The following is a 22,608-nucleotide window of genomic DNA, read 5'->3' as shown; positions in this document are numbered from 1 at the left end:
AAACTATGATAGAAGACATCCTTGTGGAAGTCTTGACTTTGATGGAAATTGCTTTTAAAGTTTTGCCATTAAGTCTGATCAGTGCTACATGTTTATTAGGTTAAGGAAGCTAGTTTGCTAATAGTTTGCATTGCATGAGTAATCCGTTAGGGTAGTTTATTACATTAGTGAGTTATCTAATGTTGACTCACTCTTGGGCTCTTGGAATAAACCCTACTTTGCCATGACGCAATATTTTTGTGTGTGTACACTGCTGTTTTCAACTTGGTATTATTTTATTTAGAATTTTTGCATCTACATTCATGAAAACTAATAGGAGCTAACATTTATTAGGTGCTTTCTATGTTCCAGGCACCATTAAGGCATTTTTCATGAATTATTTCATTTCATCTTAGAAGGCCTATTGTTTTGAAGGTTATTTCCTCCTCTGAAATATGAGAGAACTGAGGCACAGAGAAGTTAAGTCACTTCCCCAAGTTCACAGAGAATATTAGTAGTGACACCAGAATATAAATCCAGACTGCTTGGCTCCAGAGGCCATGCACTAACCACTAGCCCATGCCATCTCCCTGTGAAAAATACCCATAAATTACACTGGCCTATAATTCTCTGTCTTTGTCTGGTTTAGTACCACAATTATACTATCCTCAACAAATAAGTTGGATAGCTTTTCTTCTTTTTTTTTTCTTTTCTTCCTAAAAATTGTCATATGTCTATAAAAATTTATTTTATCTGGAGTCAATTCACCAATATATTTTATTGACTTTCTTAGCCTTTGATTGCTTAAGTTTTCAAATCTTGGTTTGTAAGCTCACTTTGCTTTTTTTTTTAATCTCGAATTTAGAGAAAATTTGCAAGTATCATACAAAGAACTTTCTCCCCTTGCATCATTTTGATTATATTTACAACATAAGCTTCTGACACTTTCATGTACATTATTTACAAAGATATCTTTGTAGATATAGCCAACATATAGTCATCAATATCAAGAAATTAACATTGATATAGCATTATTATCTCACCTCCAGACCCCATTCATATTTTGCCAGTTGTTCCCATAAAGTCCTGTAGAGCAAAAGGATCCATTTCAGAATCACATGTTGCATTTAGCTGTGATGTCACTTGAGTCTCCTTCTATCTGAAACAGTTCCTTAGTCTCTCCTTGACTTTCCTAACTTTGATACTTCTGATGATTACAGACCAGTTATTTTATAGAATATCCCTTAATCTGGGTTTGTCTGATGCATCCTCATGACTAGATTCAAGTCATACATCTTTGGCAGAAATATCACAGAAACAATCCTGTGCATTGGAACCTATCAGGTAATGTACAATTTTGATTTGCTCCATTATTCATGATGTTAATTTTGATCACTTAGCTGAAGTACTATATTGGTTTCCTAAAGTTACTGTAACAAATTACCACAAATGTAGTGGCTTGAAACAACATAATTTTTTTTCTCTTATAGGTCTGAAGATCAGCAGTCCAATATCAGTCTTATGGGGCTAATATCAAGGTACTGGCAGAACTAATCAAGGTACACAAGAACTAATTCCTTGTGGTGTTTCCAAAGGAGAATCTGTGCCTTGCCTCTTCCAGTTCTGGAGGCTGCCTTGGCATTCATTAGCTCATATCTACATCACTCCAATCTCTGCTTCCATTTTCACATACATTCTCTGATTCCCTGCTTCCCCTTATAAGGACCTCTGTGACTATATCAGTCCCAGTAGGAGAATCTCTGCATCCCAAAACCTTAAATTTAATCACACAAGCAGTTTCTTCCACCATATAAAGTGATAACCACAGGTTCCAAAATAGGGATGTGGACGTCTTTGGGGGTCATTACTCAATCTACCACAGGTGGTATCTGCAAAATTTCTCCCCCGTCAACTCTTTTACCCCCTTATAATTAATAAAAGTTTTGTGGGGAGGTATTTTGAAACTATGTTAAGTTCCTCATTTATCATCAAACTTTCATCATTTATCTACTACAATATAGTCTTAAATTTTCTCATTTTACTCAATGAATATTCATCATTATCATTATTTATTTTAATGCTAAAATTGTCCCAGATCTGGTCAATGGAACCCTTTCCCCATCATTCTCTGAGCACTTCACCTATGTTTCAGCACAAGTTAGGCTAGTTTGAATGAATAATGTATCCTCTCCCTCTCTCTCTCCCTTCCCACCCTCCCACCATTGCTCACCTAACTTAAGGTTTTGCAGATGCCTCCAAGTCCCATGGCATTTTCAAGCTCCTGTGCTATAGTGTATGAGAGGTAATACAGATACTATGAGCTAAGGCCTCAGACAACTGATCAGCAGCAGTATCCCTCTCCAGCATCTTTCAGGGATTGAGATACAATCAAGCCCCTAGCTTCCAGCCAAGAGTCTTTTAGTCCCCTTCTATCCCTAAGCACCTGCCACTGCCTTTGACTTCCAGAGCCCAGTCGGCTCCCAATTTCAGCCCCCCCATTACTTTGCTTTTTTTCCCCCCAAAGTTGGTTCATGAAGATCTTATCTTCAGCCTGGTTACGTCTTTTTGTTTGCTTTATACACTGACTTGGCCAAAAAGTTTGTTCCACTCTTCCCGTAACATCTTACAGAAAAACCCAAACAAACTTTTTGGCCAACCCAATATTTCATTTATTTATTGCTACAGTTTGGAGAAGAGAATGCATTCAATCCTACATTCTCCAAGCCATCTTAAAAGGAAAATCAGCACCATTTCAACAGTGTTCTTTTAAAAAGAATATATGCCAACATGTCAAATTATAGCAAAAAAGACACTGGGGAAATCCATGTGATAGCAAGCCTGAGAGTCCTGGAGAGAAAGTGGCAAAGTTACTATCTTTAGGTGACCACTCCCCCAGACCCTGCCCTGTCCCTCCAGTTGCTAGGTCTGCCTGGTGGGGCTCAGGGAGGGGAGGAGGTGGAAAGCTTGGAATGAGGGCTACAGGAATACACCGAAGACCCTGTAGGATCCTGGATCGAGGCACCACTTCTGGTCAGGTCCAAAAGTAGGGCTGCCCTGGTGTTGATGCCTGTCCTGTAAGGTCCCCCAACTCCCAAAGGAATGATACTGATTGCAACTCTTATCGAGGATCGCTTAGCTGGAGGAGGGGGTGCTTACTCCCTTGAAGCACCAGAGCTGTCTGCGGTCAGCACAGGTTGTAAGGCTCAAGTGGGAGGACACAGTCAGTCCACTCCGGCCCCATCCTGTCCCTTCCCTAGTCACTCAATCTATTAGTATGTAAGGGGACTCTGAACCATTTAACCCTCCCCAAATCCACACACTTGCCCTAGGCACCCTTTCCCCAATGTCTGCAGATAGCTGTGCCGCACACCACCAGTCTTATTCCCCACTTCTTGCAGTGCTCCTTGCTTTCAGCAAATCCCATGGGCACAGACTGGAGATCTTTTTCTGTAAGACCTCCTGAGTCCTGACAGCATGCAAATCCTAGAGAACTGCCGGCTAGAGTACAAGCACTTTTCAAAAAGGTAAGAGAGCGAGAGCCAGGGTCCGCCTCAGTCTCCCCAGTTGTACAAAGGGTGCAGGCGCTGTTCTGCCAGCCTCCCTTTAGGGAAAGTGGGAGGCCTGAGTAGGTCTGGAAGTACCAAGGTCAGCCCCGGGGTGACGACCCTAGGAGGTTGGCTCAGAAGAGCCAGTAGCGCCCCACTGGTGCTGGCCCCGCCCATTCCCGAGTGGGCGTAGCTCACAGCTGCTGCCCCCAGCGGGGTTCAGCTGGGCTCTCCGCGGGGTCCTAGTGCCCTCCTCACCGCCACTTCATACCTCCGAGGCCGTGGGCATCCGCTCTCACTAGCATGCTCGAGGCTGCCGGTGCCCGTGCGGTCCGACCGCTGAACTCGCTTCGGCTACCTCTCCAGCCCCTTCCCATCATGAGAAGCGCTCTCCCTCTGGTCCTTTTCTCACTGGTTGCCCTTTGCGGGCGAGGTGAGTTCTTTTCGGGGAAGGAGGGAGGGGCGACTGAGTCTGGCATAGCCGGGCTGCACTGGCTATAAGTGGGAGGGAAGGGGGGGTGCTTAGCACCCGGGGGAGTGGCCCGAGATTGTCCCCGACGAGTGGGGGCGTGGGCGGGGCTAAGCCCACTCTCCAGCAGTAGGGGAGGGGCAGGATGAATGGGTCTGCGAGTTTGGGGTGGGGACCGCGTGTCCTCTGCGTGGCCACCAGGGCCACCCTCCGAATCGAGCGCCTTTGGGCTGGGTAGCGGGGCTGAGTGGACAGGAAGGTGTGCTCAACCCCAGCGCTCTTGTAGAGACAGCCAGCGAAATTTAGCTTGGGGGTGGGGAGGTGGGGGTGGTACTCAACTTGCCAATCCAGGTGTGTTTGGGGGTGGATCTCCTAGGAAACACACTTCGTTGGCACCTCTGGCTCTGGTCACCCACCCCCTAGGGGTTGGCCGTCGGGACAGCCAGCTTGGCTGAGTGCAGGGCTGGTGAAGTTGGGCCTGCCACTCAGGAACCTGCAGACTCTACCTCGAAGGGAAACCCAGTCAGCCCTGCCCAAGCAGAGTCAGGTATGGTGAGGATTGCCTGCTCTGGGCCTCAGTCTCCCCATCTGTGTTCCAAGGAGTCTCAGTTCCTACCCTCCAGCCCAAGCTTATCCTTCCGGCTCTAGTCAGCCCACTAGAAGACCAGGGCTGTGTCTTTCTTGGACAGAGACATACCAGGGGGTGATGGAAGAGGATGGGGGGACATGCAAGGTTCCTACTGGGAAGTGGAGCTCTCCCCAGAGATGATGTCTGCACTCCATGTGTGTGTCCTGGCTCTGTCACCACTTGCTCACTGACCCTCTCTGGGCCTCCATTTCCCTGTCTGTTCTATGGGTATGATATGCCCTGACTACATACTTGGGGACTCGTGTGTCAGTTGCTGCTGCTGCTGCTAAGTCACTTCAGTTGGGTCCGACTCTGTGCGACCCCATAGACGGCAGCCCACCAGGCTCCTCCGTCCCTGGGATTCTCCAGGCAAGAACACTGGAGTGGGTTGCCATTTCCTTCTCCAATGCATGAAAGCAAAAATGAAAGTGAAGTTGCTCAGTTGTGTCCAACTCTTAGCGACCCCATGGACTGCAGCCTACCAGGCTCCTCCGTCCATGGGATTTTGCAGACAAGAGTACTGGAGTGGGGTGCCATCGCCTTCTCCGCTGTGTCAGTTGCAGTGTTTCTGAAATATGGTCCTAGGGCCACCTGCATCAGAAACACCCAGTACACATCCCTGGGCCCCATCCTAGGCTCATAGGGTCAGAATTTCTGGAAATGGAGCCCAGGAATCTGCATTTATACAAGCATCCTGGTGATTCTTACACATGATTGGAGAAGCTACTGGTAATATATCATGAGCTCTTTGTAAAAGCTAAAACCCTCAACTTTTGGGGAAAAAAAATCCATAGCTGCCTTTTAATAAATGCAAATCTCTTGTTCCCTTCCTCTGTTAAGGACAAACATCCTCGACGGAAAATCATTCTGCCTTTCAGATGCCCACTTGCCAAGATTCCATAAAAGTGACCCTTCACTTTCTGTGGTTTGTGAAAAGAAGAAAGTGTTAGCAACCCATGGACTGTAGACTGCTAGGATCCTCTGTCCATGGGATTCTCCAGGCAAGCTTACTGGAGTGGGTAGCCATTCCCTTCTCCAGGGGCTCTTCCTGACCCAGGGATGGAACCTGGGTCTCCTGCACTGCAGGCAGATTCTTTACCATCTGAGCCACCAGGGAAGCCCCAATAGCTGTGGGGCTCGTATTATAAACCAATAGCTATTGCCTTTCTGTTTTTCCAATATAGCTTTTATGATAAGCTCTGCTTTTTCAAACTGTACACACACTCACCCAGTTTAGAATTCCAGCCATGGCTTCCTCGCAGACTGTCATCCCTCTCAGACTGTTAACACCTGCACAGAAGGCCTAGGAAGACAAGGCGCTGGACCGAGGCAGGTCGGGCCCACTCCTCCTCAGAATCACTGGGTCATGACTGACCCCTAGTGGTGGCCTCTTTGTGTATCTCTGCTGGCCTCAGGGCTCCAAGGTGACCCCCCCCCCAACTGTGTCTGTGAAGCTTTCACCTCTTCTGGGCCACCCCTATCATCTGGGAGTGAGAGGCCTGTTCCTTGTCTTTTAAACCTGGCAGGCCTCACAGGCATAAAGCAGCAGATTGAAAAGCCTAAACATGTATTGTTTGAAGCCCCCCTCACCTTTGCTGCCCCCCTCCCGCCCCGCACTGTGCACGTACACAAGTACAAATGCAGGCACAGGCATGAGTACACACTCGGCCCTGGACCCCTCCATGGCTTCTACAGGGACAGGCTCCTTAAGGGTGTGATAGAAGACCCAGGGGTTGGGGATTGGCGTGGGAGCGGGGCTCTACCTGAAAGAGCTTCCTAAACCTGGCTCTGCCTCTGACTTGCTGGGGCTCCTTGAGTAAGTTCCTCCCGCTCTTTGGTCTCAGTTTCTCCAGATAAGAAATAGAGAGTGGGATAAGTGGTCTAAAGTTTTTGAAACTGCTTTCTTTGGAGCCCATAGCTGGTCCTCAAAATGGGAAGGGGTCCCTGGGGGCCAAATGAATGCCTGAGAGGCAGGACAGCCCCAAAGATGAGCAACCTGAGCCTCCCAGGGGGCTCAGAGCTGGAACATGGGCTCCCACAGCCTGCAGAGCAGCCCTGGCCTCTTAGATACCCAGGTAAACCAGCCTCCTGGGGCTGCAGAGATGTGGGATCCAGCCCTTCAGGGGTGGGGGCCAGGAGCTACAGATTCTGACCTGAGCTGTCCCAGACATGCCAGATGGACCTGGGCAAGTCATACCCTGCTAAAATGGTGTGTCAACTCGGGGGGCTACAGACTGGCTTCCAGCAGCTGGCCTCTGGGAGGGGGTCCAGGGTGTGAGAGGCAGAGCTCAGAATGTAGGCCAGGCATCCACAGGACCCTCTGGGCAGCCTGGAGCAGTTTGGGGGAGGGACAGTGGGCAGCAGGTGCGCCGGGAGCATCTTTCACAGGCACTAAATATTGCATCTGCTCCAGATAGGCAGCGAGTTGGAAAGTGCGTGGAGCAGGCAGGGTGGTAGCTGCCCTCCGTGGCCTTGCATCCAGCCCAGCTCCCACCCAGGAGTCCACCTCAGACTTGCTCTGTCGGGCAGTTCACACTCAGGGTCCTCTGGCCACATCCAGAGATTTAATCCCAGTGCGGGGCCTGCTGAGCTAGCAGACCCACCCCCACCTCCTCAGCCTTCCTTATTCCCTCATTCTTTCCCCCTCTTTCTTGCTGCCCCACTATTTCCTCTGTACACCCTCATCTCTTCCCTTATCCCTGGGATCTCCTGCTCAGGTGTCCTTGACCTTCCTTGGAGGCTCCTTCTTTCCAAGACCCTTCCCCCACCTACCCCTAATTGAAGTCACCAGAATGAACATGATGGAGTTCCTGAACCTCACCTTCACTCCCAGACGTGTAAGGGAGACAGGACAAAGGCACAGATGCCACATGGCAAGAGATCTGGGCAGCTCTGGGGCTGTGAGCGTTCAGTGAGGCTCACAACCACATCAGGCTCCTTGCAGGAGGCTGCCTTTGCTGGGTCTCAAATATGGTTCTGAGCCCAGACCCCTCCTTTAAGCTCCAGACCAAGAGCCAACTGCCAGTTGGACCCCTTCATTTGGTATCTCAAAAACACTTTGCTCTCTGTAGGGCAGTCTGAGCCCAGGAAACTGCCTCCTGGCTCAGGGCTTTTCTCTTTTAGTGAAAGCATCACCATCTCCCCAGCTCTGAACACAAATTCACGTTTGCGTAATGTCTCTCCACTACACGGGAGGCTCTCTGAGGGCAGGAGCCATTTCTGGGTCTTTGCCAGCTGTTATACCCAGCACATAACGCAGTGCCTGGCATAAGAAAGACACTCAGATATTTGGTGGCTATTCTGGCAGAAGAGTGCACTGGAAGACTTAGAAGTGAGACAGTGAAGGTCCCATGGGGAAATGAAAACAGTATATATGGGTGAAATATAGAGCACCTAGGCACAGAGGTGGAGAGGTAAGAAAAGATCAGGTTGAGGAAGTGATGCTGGTGCCAGGAGCAAAGGACTCTGGATGCCAAGCTGAAACATGTGATGTGAACTCTGCCTACAGCTCTGAGAGGTTATGGGCAGGGATGGGGTCTGATACAGTGGTTGTAGGAAGACCACTCTGGCACTGATGGGACATGGCAGCAGGGGCAGAGTTAGGGAGGGAAGACCAGCAAAGAGGTCTCCCTGGAAGAGCCTGGGGGCAGGGTGGTGAGCCAGGATCAGGGCTGGAGGGATGGAGAGAGGAGGATGGACTGAGTGACTAGGAAAGTAGAAGAGACAGAACTGGGTGGCCACTTGGATGAACCAAGAGAGGGGTCAGAAATAGATGCCCAGGTGCCATTCACTGTCAGAGGGGACAGAAGGAGGAAGATGTAGGGCAAGGTGGGAGAGAGCTGAGCTCTGTCTTGGACAGATATAATTGGAAGACCCCAAGGAGAGGCAGGCCTGCCAGCATCTTAGCTGCTCCGACCAGCCCTGAGGGCACCTGTGCTCCCTGGCCTTTGCAGCTTTCCCTTTCCTTGCCATCAGTTGGATGAGGATCCTGCAGATCTGACTATGTGCTTTCCCAGGGGACTGCCGTGTGGCCAATGCAGAGGAGAAGCTCATGGACGACCTTCTGAACAAAACCCGCTACAACAACTTGATCCGCCCAGCCACCAGCTCCTCCCAGCTCATCTCCATCCAGCTGCAGCTCTCCCTGGCCCAGCTCATCAGCGTGGTAGGTACTGGGGGCAGATGTGCCCCAAGGTTATTCATCTGATCTTTTTCTGTGTGTGAAAATTAAGGAATTTGCCTAAACTTTGAGACCCCTGACTCGGCCTCTAAGTTACTATTTTTCTCTCCCAAACTGCTGTCTGTGTCTTTGCGCTTGCTCTTTTCTTTGCTAGAGAGGTCTTGCCCACTTTGTGCACTCTTGTTCCACACTTTGGAGCCACCTGCACATCCATGACCCCAATACCAATTACAGTGCTTTGGCTTCAAGCATAGTTGGATGATCAACAAAGCATCCAACTATGAGTGGCTAAAACAATAAGGACATCTGTTATATCGAATAACAGGAGAGCAGGCCAGTCGTTTCAGTGTTGTCGTTAAATGTTTCAATTAATGCAGTAATTCAGTGATGTCAGGATCCTAGGTTGTTGGCAATGATGTCAGGACTGTTAGTCTCTTGTTTTCTGACCCCCCCCCCCGACCCCCACCTTGATCATAAGACGGTGGCCATGGTTCCAAACATAAAATCTTCACATGACAATGTCTGTGGCAGGAAATGGCAAATCTTTTGGGGGGTACCTTTCTGAGTATGAGGAAGACTTTCCCAGAGACCTCCCCACCTCTGGGCATCCCAGTGGCCAGGGCTGCAGCTCATGCCTAAGCTTTCACTGATTGTTGGCTGGAGGAATGGAATTACCACAGTTAGCTAAGACTTAAATAATATGAGGTGGGACTTGCCTGGTGGTCCAGTGGCTAAAACTCCATGCTCCCAATGCAGGGGGCCTGAGTTCCATCCCAGGTCAGGGAACTAGATCCTGCATGCTGCAACTAAAGATCTCGCATGTTGCAATGAAGACGAAGATCCTGCGTGATGCAACTAAGACCTGGCACCGCTAAATATATAATAAAGTACGTGGCGAGGAGGCCAGAGAAGGGCCCATGAAGTTCATGAGTATGCAGTATCTAACAAAGTCATAGTTTTATTAACAAAGAAGTTATAAGGGTGGAATGACCACTGAGCAGACAGCCAACAGGCCTGCCATAGACAAGTGGGCCTCCAACATGGCCATAAGCATCTCCTCCTTCTACCCTATCATCTCCCCTGTCTGTTGAACAGATGACCTCACATATCCCCTACCTATCCGGGGGAAATAGGAATCAGGGTACAGAAACTAATGGCTACAGAGGCCCAGGTGTAGGGACAGGGCCAGAGTCAGCTGCTGCCTTGGTCTAGCCAACTGGGTGAGGGTCTGGATAAATGAGGGTAGTCACTGTGGGTATGGAAATGAAGAATGGATTGTACAGTCCACAAGTAGGGTTGTCATGTGTAGGTGCGGGACCTGGGTAGGGGTGCTGAGGTACAAGGAGCTCCCTCTCTCCCCTCTACTGTCTCTGATTTGGGGGTGCCTGAAAAAACCATGGCCCATTGTTAATCTTCCCTGTGGCCCTTTCCACATCCCCATGCACAGGTTTGGAACCCTGCCTCTGAAAGCAGCTCTGAGAGGAGCATTCACATGGGGAGTGTGTGGGGTACTTGTCCAAGCAAGGGGAAGGAGCCGGCCAAGATGCCTGAACCTCCTCTGGTCCAGCGACTGCCTTCTTATCCCCAGCCTCTCTCCCTAGCCCAGTCGGCCCCCACAAAGCCAGCCCCTGCAACCTATAGCCCTGGCGAAGGCTTTGGCCAAATTATTGGCTGGCTTCCTCCCCTGGGAGGAAGCACAGCTCCAGAATGGGGGAGGGGTGAAAAGCCTGTGCTCTCTGCCCCTCTCCTCTCCACAGGCCAACTGGAAGGAATAAGCGCTTCCGGCCAGGCCGCTCCCAGGCTGATGTCTGAGTGTTATTGTCCAGCCAAGGGCTTTTTGCTTAATGGGGTGAGCCCAGCTGCTGCCCTAGTGAGGAAAGACAGGCAGGCAGCTCTCGCCATGCTTCCAGGGTCAGGCTGCCCCTCCCAGATCTGCTCTGTGGGGTAACAGAAGTTACCAGAAAGAGGAGGGCACACAGCCTCCAGCCCCCACACCTGTGAACCATCATAATCCTGAAAGCTGTGTATGGAACAGATGTGAGGTTTGGGGGCTTACTTTCCCTACTCTATTTCAGGGTTTGGTTTTCGAGAAGGGAGGATTAGGGCATAACCAGCTTAAAGATGGAAGTTTCTAGGGCACAAACAGGGAGTTTGTGCCATGCGAAGGCCCGCAGGCCTTCAGAGATTGCACTCGGGGCTGTCTTTGGGAAGGCAGCTGTTGGGGAAGTAGAGAGAACTAAGACGTGGGACTATAGAACAAGAGGCCTTTCTGAGTGATAGCATTGTTCTATACCTTGAAAGGAGATGGGCTACCTGGATAATGCATTGTTAAAGCTGATCAAATTGTACCTCTTAAGACCTATGCCTTTCACAGTATGTAAATTATACCTCCACTTAAAAATAATTTTTAAGGCAGATGAAGGTTTTCAGCTTCCATTAATGACAGAGTTGCTTGTTGCAGATTAACTTTCTCACAAGAATATTTAGAAAAGCCAGACAAAAATGCCTGTCCTCCCCACAGTTAGTTTGAAGGTCTTGGAGAACTTCTTCTAGGTCTAGGATTTGAGGGACCAGAACCCAGGAGGTGGCCCTGACAGTTTCTGGTGCTTTCCCCCTCGTTTGATGATTGGTAAACACTGGGCCGGAGAAGGCAATGGCACCCCACTCCAATGCTCTTGCCTGGAAAATCCCATGGACAGAGGAGCCTGGTGGGCTGCAGTCCATGGAGTCCTTAAGAGTCGGACATGACTGAGCAACTTCACTTTCACTTTTCACTTTCATGCATTGGAGAAGGAAATGGCAGCCCACTCCAGTGTTCTTGCCTGGAGAATCCCAGGGATGGGGGAGCCTGGTGGGCTGCTGTCTATGGGGTCGCACAGAGCTGGACACGACTGAAGAGACTTAGTAGCAGCAGCAGCAAACACTGGGCCAAGAGACTAGGGAGCTGAATCCAAAGTGGTGACTAAGAGGTTGGGAAGCCTAGCTGAATCATTGCTACTCTTGCAGGGCTGAGATGACACAAATTGGAATTGGAGCCCCACCAAGGAGATGGGGCCTTGGTGAGAACCTTGAAAGGACCATCCCTAAGAATCAAAAGGAGTCAAGCACAGACCAGCCCTCACAAAAACTAAACCCTGCTTTGAGCCAGCTCAGTCACAGACAATGAAAATGATTTGCCCTTCCTCTGACTGCCTGCCATAAAGCCAAAGTTGGTCTTCCCTGGAGGCGGATAAAGTCAGATAAAAACCTACTAAGAAAGCAATAAGACAAGATGAAATAAGAAAAGAAAAAACAGATAAAAGAAGGGAAATACACACAGATGATTCAGATATTGAAGTCATCATACATAGACTTTAAAATAACCTGCATTATGATGGTAAAAATTGTGTTATATGTATTTTATCACTACTAAAAATAAACAAAATAAATTTCCTTAAAAAGGAAATAACATGCATTAATATGTGTAGGAAACTTAAAGTGATAGAGAATTTAAAATGTATTAGACGGGTTTAATAGAAGATTGGTCATAGCAGAAGAGAAAATAAACAGCAAGAAAGGTCAATCAAAAATATCTAGACAAATGATAGAAAAAAGGAAGGAAAACATGGAAATGAAGATAATACGGTATGTGATAAAAATGTCGGGTCTAACATGTGCATCTAGAGTTCCTGAAAGAGTGCATATCAAAATAAGACAGAAGCAATATTTGAAGTGATACTGAGAATTTTCCAAAACTGACTAAAGATATTAAGATACAGGTGCAAGAGGCTCTATGAACTCTTGTGGGATAAATACAAAGAAAATCTTACCGAGGTACATCATAGACAAACTCCTGACCACCAAAGACAAAGAAAATCTTAAAAGCAGTCAGGAAGAAACAAGTCAGAAGAAACAATAAAACTAACAGCTGAAATGGAAGCCAAAAAATTAAATGACATTTTTTAAATGCTGTAAGAAAAACCTGCAAACCTAGATGTATGCAACCAGTAAAAAAAATAATTAAAACTGAAGGTTAAATAAAGATGCTTTCAGACAAAAAGAGAGAGAGAATTTAATAAAAGAAGACCCAATACCAAAAGATGTTCTTCAACCATAAGGAAAAATGATTCCAGATGGAAATACAGAAATGTAGGAAAGAATGAAACATAACAGAAAGGGTAAATATATGGGTGAATTTGAACTGATATTGACAGTATAAAACAAAAAATATATCATGCAAGATTTTTATTTTATGTAGAATTAAATACATAACAATAGCCCCAAAGTAAGGAGGGTGTGGGAGAAGGCGATGGCACCCCACTCCAGTACTCTTGCCTGGAAAATCCCATGGATGGAGTAGCCTGGTGGGCTGCAGTCCATGGGGTCGTGAAGAGTCAGACACGACTGAGCGACTTCACTTTCACTTTTCACTTTCATGCATTGGAGAAGGAAATGGCAACCCACTCCAGTGTTCTTGCCTGGAGAATCCCAGGGACGGGGGAGCCTGGTGGGCTGCCATCTATGGGGTCGCACAGAGTTGGACACGACTGAAGCGACTTAGCAGCAGCAGCAGCAGCAGAAGGAGGGTGTAGACGAAATGTTCTAAAGTTCTTGCCTTGTTCTAGAAGTGATAAAAGTACTAATTTATATTAGGTGCTAAAAGGTTAGGATTATGCATCTTGCAGTCTCCAGAGTAACTACTAAAAGAAGAGTCACATTAATAAGGGGAGAAATGGATAATAAAATTGTTAATCCAAAATAAGGCAAGAAAAGAGAGAAAGGGAATAAACAGAAAACAGGTAGATGGTAGGTTTAAACCCAAATATATCAGTAACTACACTAAATGTAAATGGTCTAAATACTCTAATTAAAACAAGGCATTTGAGGGAAAAAGACAGTTGACGTGCATCTTCTCTCTCCTCTTTCCGTCTGCCCTTCAAGAGCCTAGAATGTGGGTATAATGGCTGCAGCTGCGGTGGTCATTGTGGACCACGCATATGGGGACCACATTCTAGGTGTGGAAGAGAAGAAATCTGGAAGGTCCCTATTGACTTTGTAGAGCATAACTGCCATATTATGTTGGAGATACTTCAGGTTTGGTTTCAGACCACCACAATATAGTGAATATTAAGTCACATGATTTTTTTGGTTTCCCAGTACATATAAAAGGTATGTTTACACTATGCTGTATTGTGTGCAATAGCATTATGTCTAAAATGAAATGTACATAACTTAATTTTAAAGTGCTTTATTGCTAAAAAACCAAAAAAGCGCTAACCATCATCTGAGTTGTAGTTTTTTTGTAGTAGTAACATCAAAGATCACTGATCACAGATCACCAGAACAAATATAATAATGAAAAAGTTTTAAATGTTGCAAAAATTACCAAAATGTGACATAGACACACAAAGTGAGCAACTGCGGTTGGAAAAACTGTCAATAAGATGCTCCACACAGAGTTGCCACAAACCTTGAATTCAGAAAAGATGCAGTATCTATGAAGCAAGAGATGATAGTGGCAGAGGAGATGGGCAGATCAGATCAGATCAGATCAGTCGCTCAGTTGTGTCCGACTCTTTGCGACCCCATGAATCGCAGCTCGCCAGGCCTCCCTGTCCATCACCAACTCCCAGAGTTCACTCAGACTCACGTCCATCGAGTCACTGATGCAATCCAGCCATCTCATCCTCTGTCGTCCCCTTCTCCTCCTGCCCCCAATCCCTCCCAGCATCAGAGTCTTTTCCAATGAATCAACTCTTCGCTTGAGGTGGCCAAAGTACTGGAGTTTCAGCTTTAGCATCATTCCTTCCAAAGAAATCCCAGGGCTGATCTCAAGCAGGCAAATCTGTGACTTGTGTAGGGTCCCCAACCCCCCGGGCTGGCACTGTGGCCTGTTAGGAACTGGGCTGAACAGCAGGTGAATGGTGAGCGAGCGATCAAAGCTTCATCCGTATTTACAGCTATTCCCCATCACTCCCATGACCACCTGAGCTGTGCCTCAGGTCAGATCAGCAGGAGCATTAGATTCTCAGAGGAGCACAAATCCTAACCCTAAAGTCAAGGTGGAATATCCTGAGATTGCCACAAAATAGAAATAAAGTGCACAATAAATGGAATGCACTTGAATCATCCTGAAACCATGCCCCCTGCCACCTCAGTCCATGGAAAAATGGTCTTCCACAAAACTGGTCCTTGGTGCCAAAATGGTTGGGAACCTGTTGATCTATAGGACTTACTGATGGATCAGAGAGCCAGGGATCAGGGACACCTGCCAGGTTTACTGGCCTGTGGAATTGTATGGCTGGGGTGCCATTCACTGAGATGGCAATGCCAGTGGAAACCCAGGTCTGGGTGAAGATAAGGAGCTCTGTCTCAGGCACGCTGGTTATGAAATACCTCTGAGCCTTTTGCAGATGTTAGGTCAGCGGTTGGTCACATGGCCCTGAAGCTCACAGCCTTTTGCTTGATAAAGTGGGATCTGTTCACCTCCTACTTGGTGAACTGATAGCTGCATTTCCCTCCCCAGAATGAGCGAGAACAGATCATGACCACCAACATCTGGCTGAAACAGGTAAGTGCCCTGCAGGGTCCCCAGCCCAAGGAGATGTTTTCTCCAGGGCTGCCCCTTGGCAGCGAGGGACCTACAAGTGACGGGACCTTGCCTGTCTGCTCAGGAATGGACAGACTACCGCCTGGCCTGGAACAGCTCCCGCTATGAGGGTGTGAACATCCTGAGGATCCCCGCAAATCGCGTCTGGCTGCCTGACATCGTGCTTTACAACAAGTAAGTGAAAGGGTTGGCCACGGTGGTGAGGGCCAAGCCTGGGGGTCCTCCAGTCCTGGGCTTCACCCAGACCTCCCAGCCGTCATGCTACAAGAGGAATTAGAGAAGCACAGAGCCAGCACCCTCAGTTACAGAGAGGAATTGGAGACCAAGAGATGGGAAGGATCTTAGGACTCAGGCACTGCTGGCACCAGGGCCAGCCTTCTGACCCTGAGTCCAGGGCTCCTTCTGTCCTCCATACCGTCTTTTTGACTGTCAGTTGCACTGACTTGATATGCATATATATTTCTTTGTCTGGGTAGCACTGACTTGATATGCATACATATTTCAGGTAGGTGGAGGGGACTAACAGACTTCCCAGGTCATAGTTGTACTAGCAAAAGCATGAAATGATTATGAGTAGGTGGTGTAAAAACAGAAAGACCAGACTTCAAATCTTAGAGGTACTGCTTACTAGTTTTCTGAACTTGAAGACAGCTGACTTCTCTGAACCTTGGTTTTCCCGTCTGTAAAATGGGGACAATAATATTAATAATACTTACTTCATTGGACCGTTGTGAGGCTTAAATGAGCTCATCTACATAAAGCCTTTAAGCTGCTTCATGGCAGGGTCTCTCTCTGCTGTGCAATTGCCAATTAAAGCAGGCCTTTGCACTGAGAGCATGGGGGGGTTGGAAGAGTGACTAGTGAGAAATAATCCCACAGGGCTCTTTGGCCAGTTCTAAGAACAGCCGGACGTCATCTATGGGTTTCATGATGTTCTCCTCCATGCCTTGCCCCTGCCCCCAGCGCCGACGGGACCTACGAGGTGTCTCTGTATACCAACGTGGTGGTCCGCTCCAATGGCAGTGTCATGTGGCTGCCCCCTGCCATCTGCAAGAGTGCCTGCAAGATCGAGGTGAAGCACTTCCCCTTCGACCAGCAGAACTGCTCCCTCAAGTTCCGCTCCTGGACATACGACCACACGGAGATTGACATGGTCCTCAAGATGCCCTCGGCCAGCATGGATGACTTCACCCCCAGTGGCGAATGGGACATAGTCGCCCTCCCTGGGCGAAGGACAGTGAACCCACAGGACCCCAGTTATGTGGACGTGACTTATGACTTCATCATCAAGCGCAAGCCGCTCTTCTATACCATCAACCTCATCATCCCCTGCGTGCTTATCACCTCCCTGGCCATCCTTGTCTTCTACCTGCCTTCCGACTGTGGCGAGAAGATGACGCTGTGCATCTCCGTGCTGCTGGCGCTCACCGTCTTCCTGCTGCTCATCTCCAAGATTGTGCCTCCCACTTCCCTCAACGTGCCGCTCATCGGCAAGTACCTCATGTTCACCATGGTGCTGGTCACCTTCTCCATCGTCACCAGCGTCTGCGTGCTCAACGTGCACCACCGCTCACCTAGCACGCACACCATGGCACCCTGGGTCAAGCGCTGCTTCCTACACAAGCTCCCCACCTTCCTCTTCATGAAGCGTCCCGACAGCAGCCCCTCTAGGGCCCCCCAGTCCAGCCTGGCTCGCCTGACCAAGTCTGAGGCTACCACCACCACCACCTTGGCCATGGGCCCCACCAGCTCATCCAATCTCTATGGGAACTCCATGTACTTTGTGAACCCTGGCTTGGCAGCTCCCAAGTCTCCAGTGGCCTCAGACTCAGCGGGTATCCCCAGAGATTTCCGGCTGAGGTCTTCTGGGAGGTTCAGGCAGGATGTGCAGGAGGCTTTAGAGGGCGTCAGCTTCATTGCCCAGCACATGAAGAGTGACGATCTGGACCAGAGTGTAAGTTGCTAGCCCATCCCCCAACACCCGCCCAATGGAAGAGGTCTGGACTCTACAGTCAGTTTCCCATTTCCTGAAGTTAATTCAGGAGACAAAGGCTCTCAGATTCTTTTCTTGAATAAGAAATCCAAGAGTAAAATGAGTTTTATTTTAGTTTTGTGCATCCAGGGAGAGGAAGGAAGTACCAATAATCCTTTTTAGTTTGTTTTGGGTTCCCCAAAAGCAGAGCTCGATATAAGGACCTAGGCAGAGGTAGTTTTTTGTTTTTTTTTTTTTTCTGAGAAGTGATCCCACGAAGCACATTAAGGAAGTGGAGAAAGTGAGACGGGGAAAGGAGGATTGCCAGTGTGGGTATCAGTGAGCAGGATACTGCTATGGGGTCTGGGGCATCAGAGACCCCCTGCAGAAGTATGGGAGCATGCCTCAGAATCATCCCCTGGGAGGGAAAAGGGCTTTGCCCATCACTCCCATCCCGCACTGCTCGAGTAGCCCTGGGGCATGAACTCCCCTGCACTTCCTGGTGACACCAGCTGGCTGTGGAGCAAGCAGCTTTGGTGTGGGAGGAACCCCGGGGGCAGAGCAGAGAGGAGAAGCAGGCAGAAGTGGGAGGCTGTCCGTGGGCTGGAAACTGATTTTGCAGCCTTTAGGGACACAGGTGGGCCAGGGCACCCAGGATCTCCACTCCCATGCTTGTCAGGCTTGTGAAGAAGCCACGCAAACATTTATAGCTTTTAGGAGGGTAGAACTATCCATTCAAATATTATTGCTACCGGGGTAATAAATTATCAACTTGGGTGACTACAATTACAGATTTCCAAAAAAGAGGTTAAGCTTACTTTCACAGGACAGAGCAATGAGTTCTAGAGCTCAGGCACTCAATCGATTCCACTGAACAAGTAATGCTTCAGAGAACAATTTTATGACAGCTGAAGACAGAATGTAATGGTAACAATTAGAAATTTTCCAAACCCGGCAGGAGAACAAGTTTCAGAGTCTTGTGAATGTTCGCATCTTAACACCTTATCGGATAAGATTCTTTGAACAGATTTTTTTATAACACAACATGCAGCTTCCCCAGGGAAAAAGAGGGCATCTCCATGTTCTTACCTTCCTGCAATTCCTTTTCACCAGCCTTATTCTCAAGGGACGGTTCCGGGATTCCATTAGTTAGTGCCCAGAGAAAAGAACAGGGTGGAAAAGCTCCAAAATTACCCTGTGAGAAAGCTTTGCTAACAAGCGGAATATAGGACGCAAGCTCTTCTCCACCCTTGTCCTGGGAGTGTGGTCCTTGGACCAGCTGCACCAGCCTGGCCTGGGAGCTGGTTAGAGAGCCTGCGTCTCAACTGCCTGCCCCCAGTCTTCCCACCGCCACCCCAGACCTGGTGGCTCAGCAGCTGCATTTTCACCGGATCCCCAGTGGATCCCTAGGCTCAGTCCAGTTTGAGAATCAAAAAGCTCTATAGAATAATCAGATTTCATTTTCTAAAAAGTAGATTGAATTACGCTTGCTTTAGTTCAGAACCATTCAGTAGCTCAGTTCAGTTCAGTTCAGTCGCTCAGTCGTGTCCAACTCTTTGCGACCCCATGAATCGCACCACACCAGGCCTCCCTGTCCATCACCACTTCCCAGAGTTCACTTAAACTCACTCACGTCCATCGAGTCGGTGATGCCATCCAGCCATCTCATCCTCTGTGACGTCCCCTTCTCCTGCCCCCAATCCCTCCCAGCATCAGAGTCTTTTCCAATGAGTCAACTCTTCGCATGAGGTGGCCAAAGTACTGGAGTTTCAGCTTCAGCATCAGTCCTTCCAAAGAACACCCAGGGCTGATCTCCTCTAGGATGGACTGGTTGGATCTCTTTGCAGTCCAAGCGACTCTCAAGAGTCTTCTCCAACACCACAGTTCAAAAGCATCAATTCTTCGGCACTCAGCCTTCTTCACAGTCCAACTCTCACATCCATACATGACCACAGGAAAAACCATAGCCTTGACTAGACAAACCTTTGTTGGCAAAGTAATGTCTCTGCTTTTGAATATGCTATCTAGGTTGGTCATAACTTTCCTTCCAAGGAGTAAGCGTCTTTTAATTTCATGGCTGCAATCACCATCTGCAGTGACTTTGGAGCCCCCAAAAATAAAGTCTGACACTGTTTCCACTGTTTCCCCATCTATTTCCCATGAAGTGATGGGACCAGATGCCATGATCTTCGTTTTCTGCATGTTGAGCTTTAAGCCGACTTTTTCACTCTCCTCTTTCACTTTCATCAAGAGGCTTTTTAGTCCCTCTTCACTTTCTGCCATAAGCGTGGTGTCATCTGCATATCTGAGGTTATTGATATTTCTCCCGGCATCTTGATTCCAGCTTGTGCTTCTTCCAGCTCAGCGTTTCTCATGGTATACTCTGCATATAAGTTAAATAAGCAGGGTGACAATATACAGCCTTGAAGTACTCCTTTTCCTATTTGGAACCAGTCTGTTGTTCCATGTCCAGTTCTAACTGTTGCTTCCTGACCTGCCTACAGGTTTCTCAAGAGGCAGGTCAGGTGGTCTGGTATGCCCATCTCTTTCAGAATTTTCCACAGTTTATTGTGATCCACACAGTCAGAGGCTTTGGCATAGTCAATAAAGCAGAAATAGATGTTTTTCTGGAACTCTGTTGTTTTTTCCACGATCCAGCAGATGTTGGCAATTTGATCTATGGTTCCTCTGCCTTTTCTAAAACCAGCTTGAACATCTGGAAGTTCACGGTTCATGTATTGCTGAAGCCTGGCTTGGAGAATTTTGAGCATTACTTTACTAGCGTGTGAGATGAGTGCAGTTGTGCAGTAGTTTGAGCATTCTTTGGCATTGCCTTTCTTTGGGACTGGAATGAAAACTGACCTATTCCAGTCCTGTGGCCACTGCTGAGTTTTCCAAATTTGCTGGCATATTGAGTGTAGCACTTTCACAGCATCATCTTTCAGGATTTGAAATAGCTTAACTGGAATTCCATCACCTCCACTAGCTTTGTTCATAGTGATGCTTTCTAAGACCCACTTGATTTCACATTCCAGGATGTCTGGCTCTAGGTGAGTGATCAGTAGCTGAGCATCACCTAATTCACTGAGTCCCAAATGTTCATATGCAGCCTGGGGCCCTGCTGGCTAATTAGGAGCCACTTGGGCAACTTTTCAAAATACAGCTTTTGGGGCCACCTGTTCTGACTGAGCCAGGACCGATATGGGAGGCAGTCCAAGGGCCACATTTTTAACCAGATCCCTGCCAGTTCCTGTGCAGACGCAGGGTGAGAAGCTATTCTCCTGCACCCCTGGCTGAGCCAGACCCCTACCCTGAGCTCTCTCTTCTAAAGGTCTCACCACCCTTGAGCCCTTCCTCTAGACCTCCTCCAGTTTCTAACTCAATTAATTAAAAGCATCTTGTGGGAAGGAGCCAGGCATGACCCACGGTTACCATAACATAATGGCCTGTGTTCGTTGAGCTCCAACCACACATCAGGCACTCTGCCAGGACCTGACAGACGTTACCACTAACTCTCCCGGGAACCTGTGATGTGGCATTTACTCAAACTCCCATTTTACAATAGAAAAAACTAGGTCCAGAGAGGCTCACTGACTTGCCCAAGGTCACACAGCTGGCACGGAGCAGAGCCCAGCTCCACACTCACATCTTTCTGATGTCATTACCATTTCTTGCCCTTCTCAGTGCCTTGCCCTGAACTGACACATGGTGGCCTTATTTGTTGATCGACTTTCTCGTGCCTAGCTGGTGAAAAGAGGCTTCCCTCCCAGGGCGTGCTCGCTTGCCCCTGAGCCGGCCCGGCTGCTTCTCATCTTCAGCACTGTCACCCTCCCTGGTGATTAACCGGTCACTATAAATAGTGCAGAAATATAAAAAGAGGGGGAGAGGCACGTACACACACACAGAGTCGTTGGCAGTTAGGGCTGTCAAAAAGAAACCCAAGAGCCCCATGTGAAAAGTGTGAGGTTTCTGCAGCGGTTGTGTTTGGCTGCAGGTGTGGGACTGGTTGACCAGCTGTCGTCCTGGAGGGTAGATGCCCACTGCTGACCAGGGCTCTGAAAAATTGGGTCACTGACATCAGCCTGTCCATTGCTGCCCGAATTTCCAGCTCCAGAGCCTCTGCTGAATTTTGCTGATCCAGCCACTCTCCACCAGAGCAAGTTCACATGCAGAAGGATCCAGACAGGCTGGGCTGTGAAAGCGGAAGTGGGGGAGGAAGACCAGGAGGCTGGGTCTCTCTGGGGGCATCTCTCCCAGGCCAGAGAGGCAAGCACATCTGCAGTGGCACCTCAAGAGGCCAGCCAGGTTCCTCCCAATCCTTTATCCCACAGCTGAGTCTGAGAAGAACCACATGGAGCATTGGGGTGGGGGCAGGGAGCCAGGGGAAGGGCAGGAGGGTTGAGGAGAGAAACCTAGATGATGTAGAAGAGTGGGTCTTGATCAGAGAACTAGCAGACAATCTGCTGTTAACAGAATTGAGCAAATTAAACAGCAGGATTTCCAGCTGTCCTGCAGGGCCCACTGCCCAGCCCCCACTCAGCTCGGTGTACCCCAAGTCTTCCTTTGGGTGAGGCCAGCTCAGACAGGGGGCTTGGGGTAGAAATGAGAGCAGGGGCCTTGTGATCCTCAGGTCCTGCCCCGCTTATGTGTAATCAAGTTTGGTTTTGAATTGCATATGTGGCATCAATAACCCCTTCGTCCTAACCTTTGTGTACAGCCCAGCTCCCAGTGGCTCCATGATGCCATGGAGGAGGGGTGGATTGAGATAGGGGTGTGTAGGGGTGGACTGAGGACCCGAGAGGCACACAGGTTCCCAGCTGAAAGACCAGCTTCAGACTCAGAACTTGCCCTCCAAGTACTAAGTGGCCTGCAGGGTCCCTGGCCAGAGAGTGGGGCCCCGACTCAGGGGGAAGACGGAAAACAGGACTGCCCTCACTCGGCCCCTGTAACTGGCCCCTCTGTCTGCCCACAGGTCATCGAGGACTGGAAGTACGTGGCCATGGTGGTGGACCGGCTGTTCCTGTGGGTGTTCGTGGTTGTGTGTGTGCTAGGCACTGTGGGGCTCTTCCTACCTCCCCTTTTCCAGACTCACACGCCTTCTGAAGAACCCTAGACTGCCCTGTGTGTCTGAGGCCCCCAGGGTGTGGGGTGAGATGCTGTGAGCAGCCAGTGTGCCACTTCCTTCTGAGTCACGGCAGATGAGGCCCTAAAGAAATGAGTCTATCAGCCATCAGCCCCATCCAACA

General features: G+C 48.7%; 1 protein-coding gene across 1 annotated transcript; it reads left to right on the top strand.

The window, feature by feature from the left end:
* Positions 1–3,902: 3,902 nt before the first annotated feature.
* Positions 3,903–22,511, top strand: CHRNB4 (cholinergic receptor nicotinic beta 4 subunit). The gene is made up of 6 exons (XM_055555783.1): positions 3,903–3,957; positions 8,638–8,786; positions 15,307–15,351; positions 15,455–15,564; positions 16,354–17,344; positions 22,335–22,511. Exons 1-6 carry the CDS (start codon positions 3,903–3,905, stop codon positions 22,473–22,475), a joined length of 1,491 nt encoding a protein of 496 aa, XP_055411758.1. The 3' UTR covers positions 22,476–22,511.
* Positions 22,512–22,608: the final 97 nt, after the last annotated feature.

Source organism: Bubalus kerabau, chromosome 19, assembly GCF_029407905.1.
Source record: "Bubalus kerabau isolate K-KA32 ecotype Philippines breed swamp buffalo chromosome 19, PCC_UOA_SB_1v2, whole genome shotgun sequence".
Taxonomy (NCBI): Eukaryota; Metazoa; Chordata; class Mammalia; order Artiodactyla; family Bovidae; genus Bubalus; species Bubalus kerabau.
Note: the sequence above shows the minus strand (reverse complement) of the source record. Positions and strands in the feature narration are given on the sequence as shown.

Excerpts from the sequence above, each read along its gene's own strand:
- CHRNB4 (XM_055555783.1), top strand. The coding sequence starts at position 3,903 with ATGAGAAGCGCTCTCCCTCTGGTCCTTTTCTCACTGGTTGCCCTTTGC. Across the intron at positions 8,787-15,306 it reads TGGCCCAGCTCATCAGCGTG|AATGAGCGAGAACAGATCAT; the intron begins GTAGGTACTGGG and ends TTCCCTCCCCAG. Across the intron at positions 15,565-16,353 it reads GACATCGTGCTTTACAACAA|CGCCGACGGGACCTACGAGG; the intron begins GTAAGTGAAAGG and ends CCCTGCCCCCAG.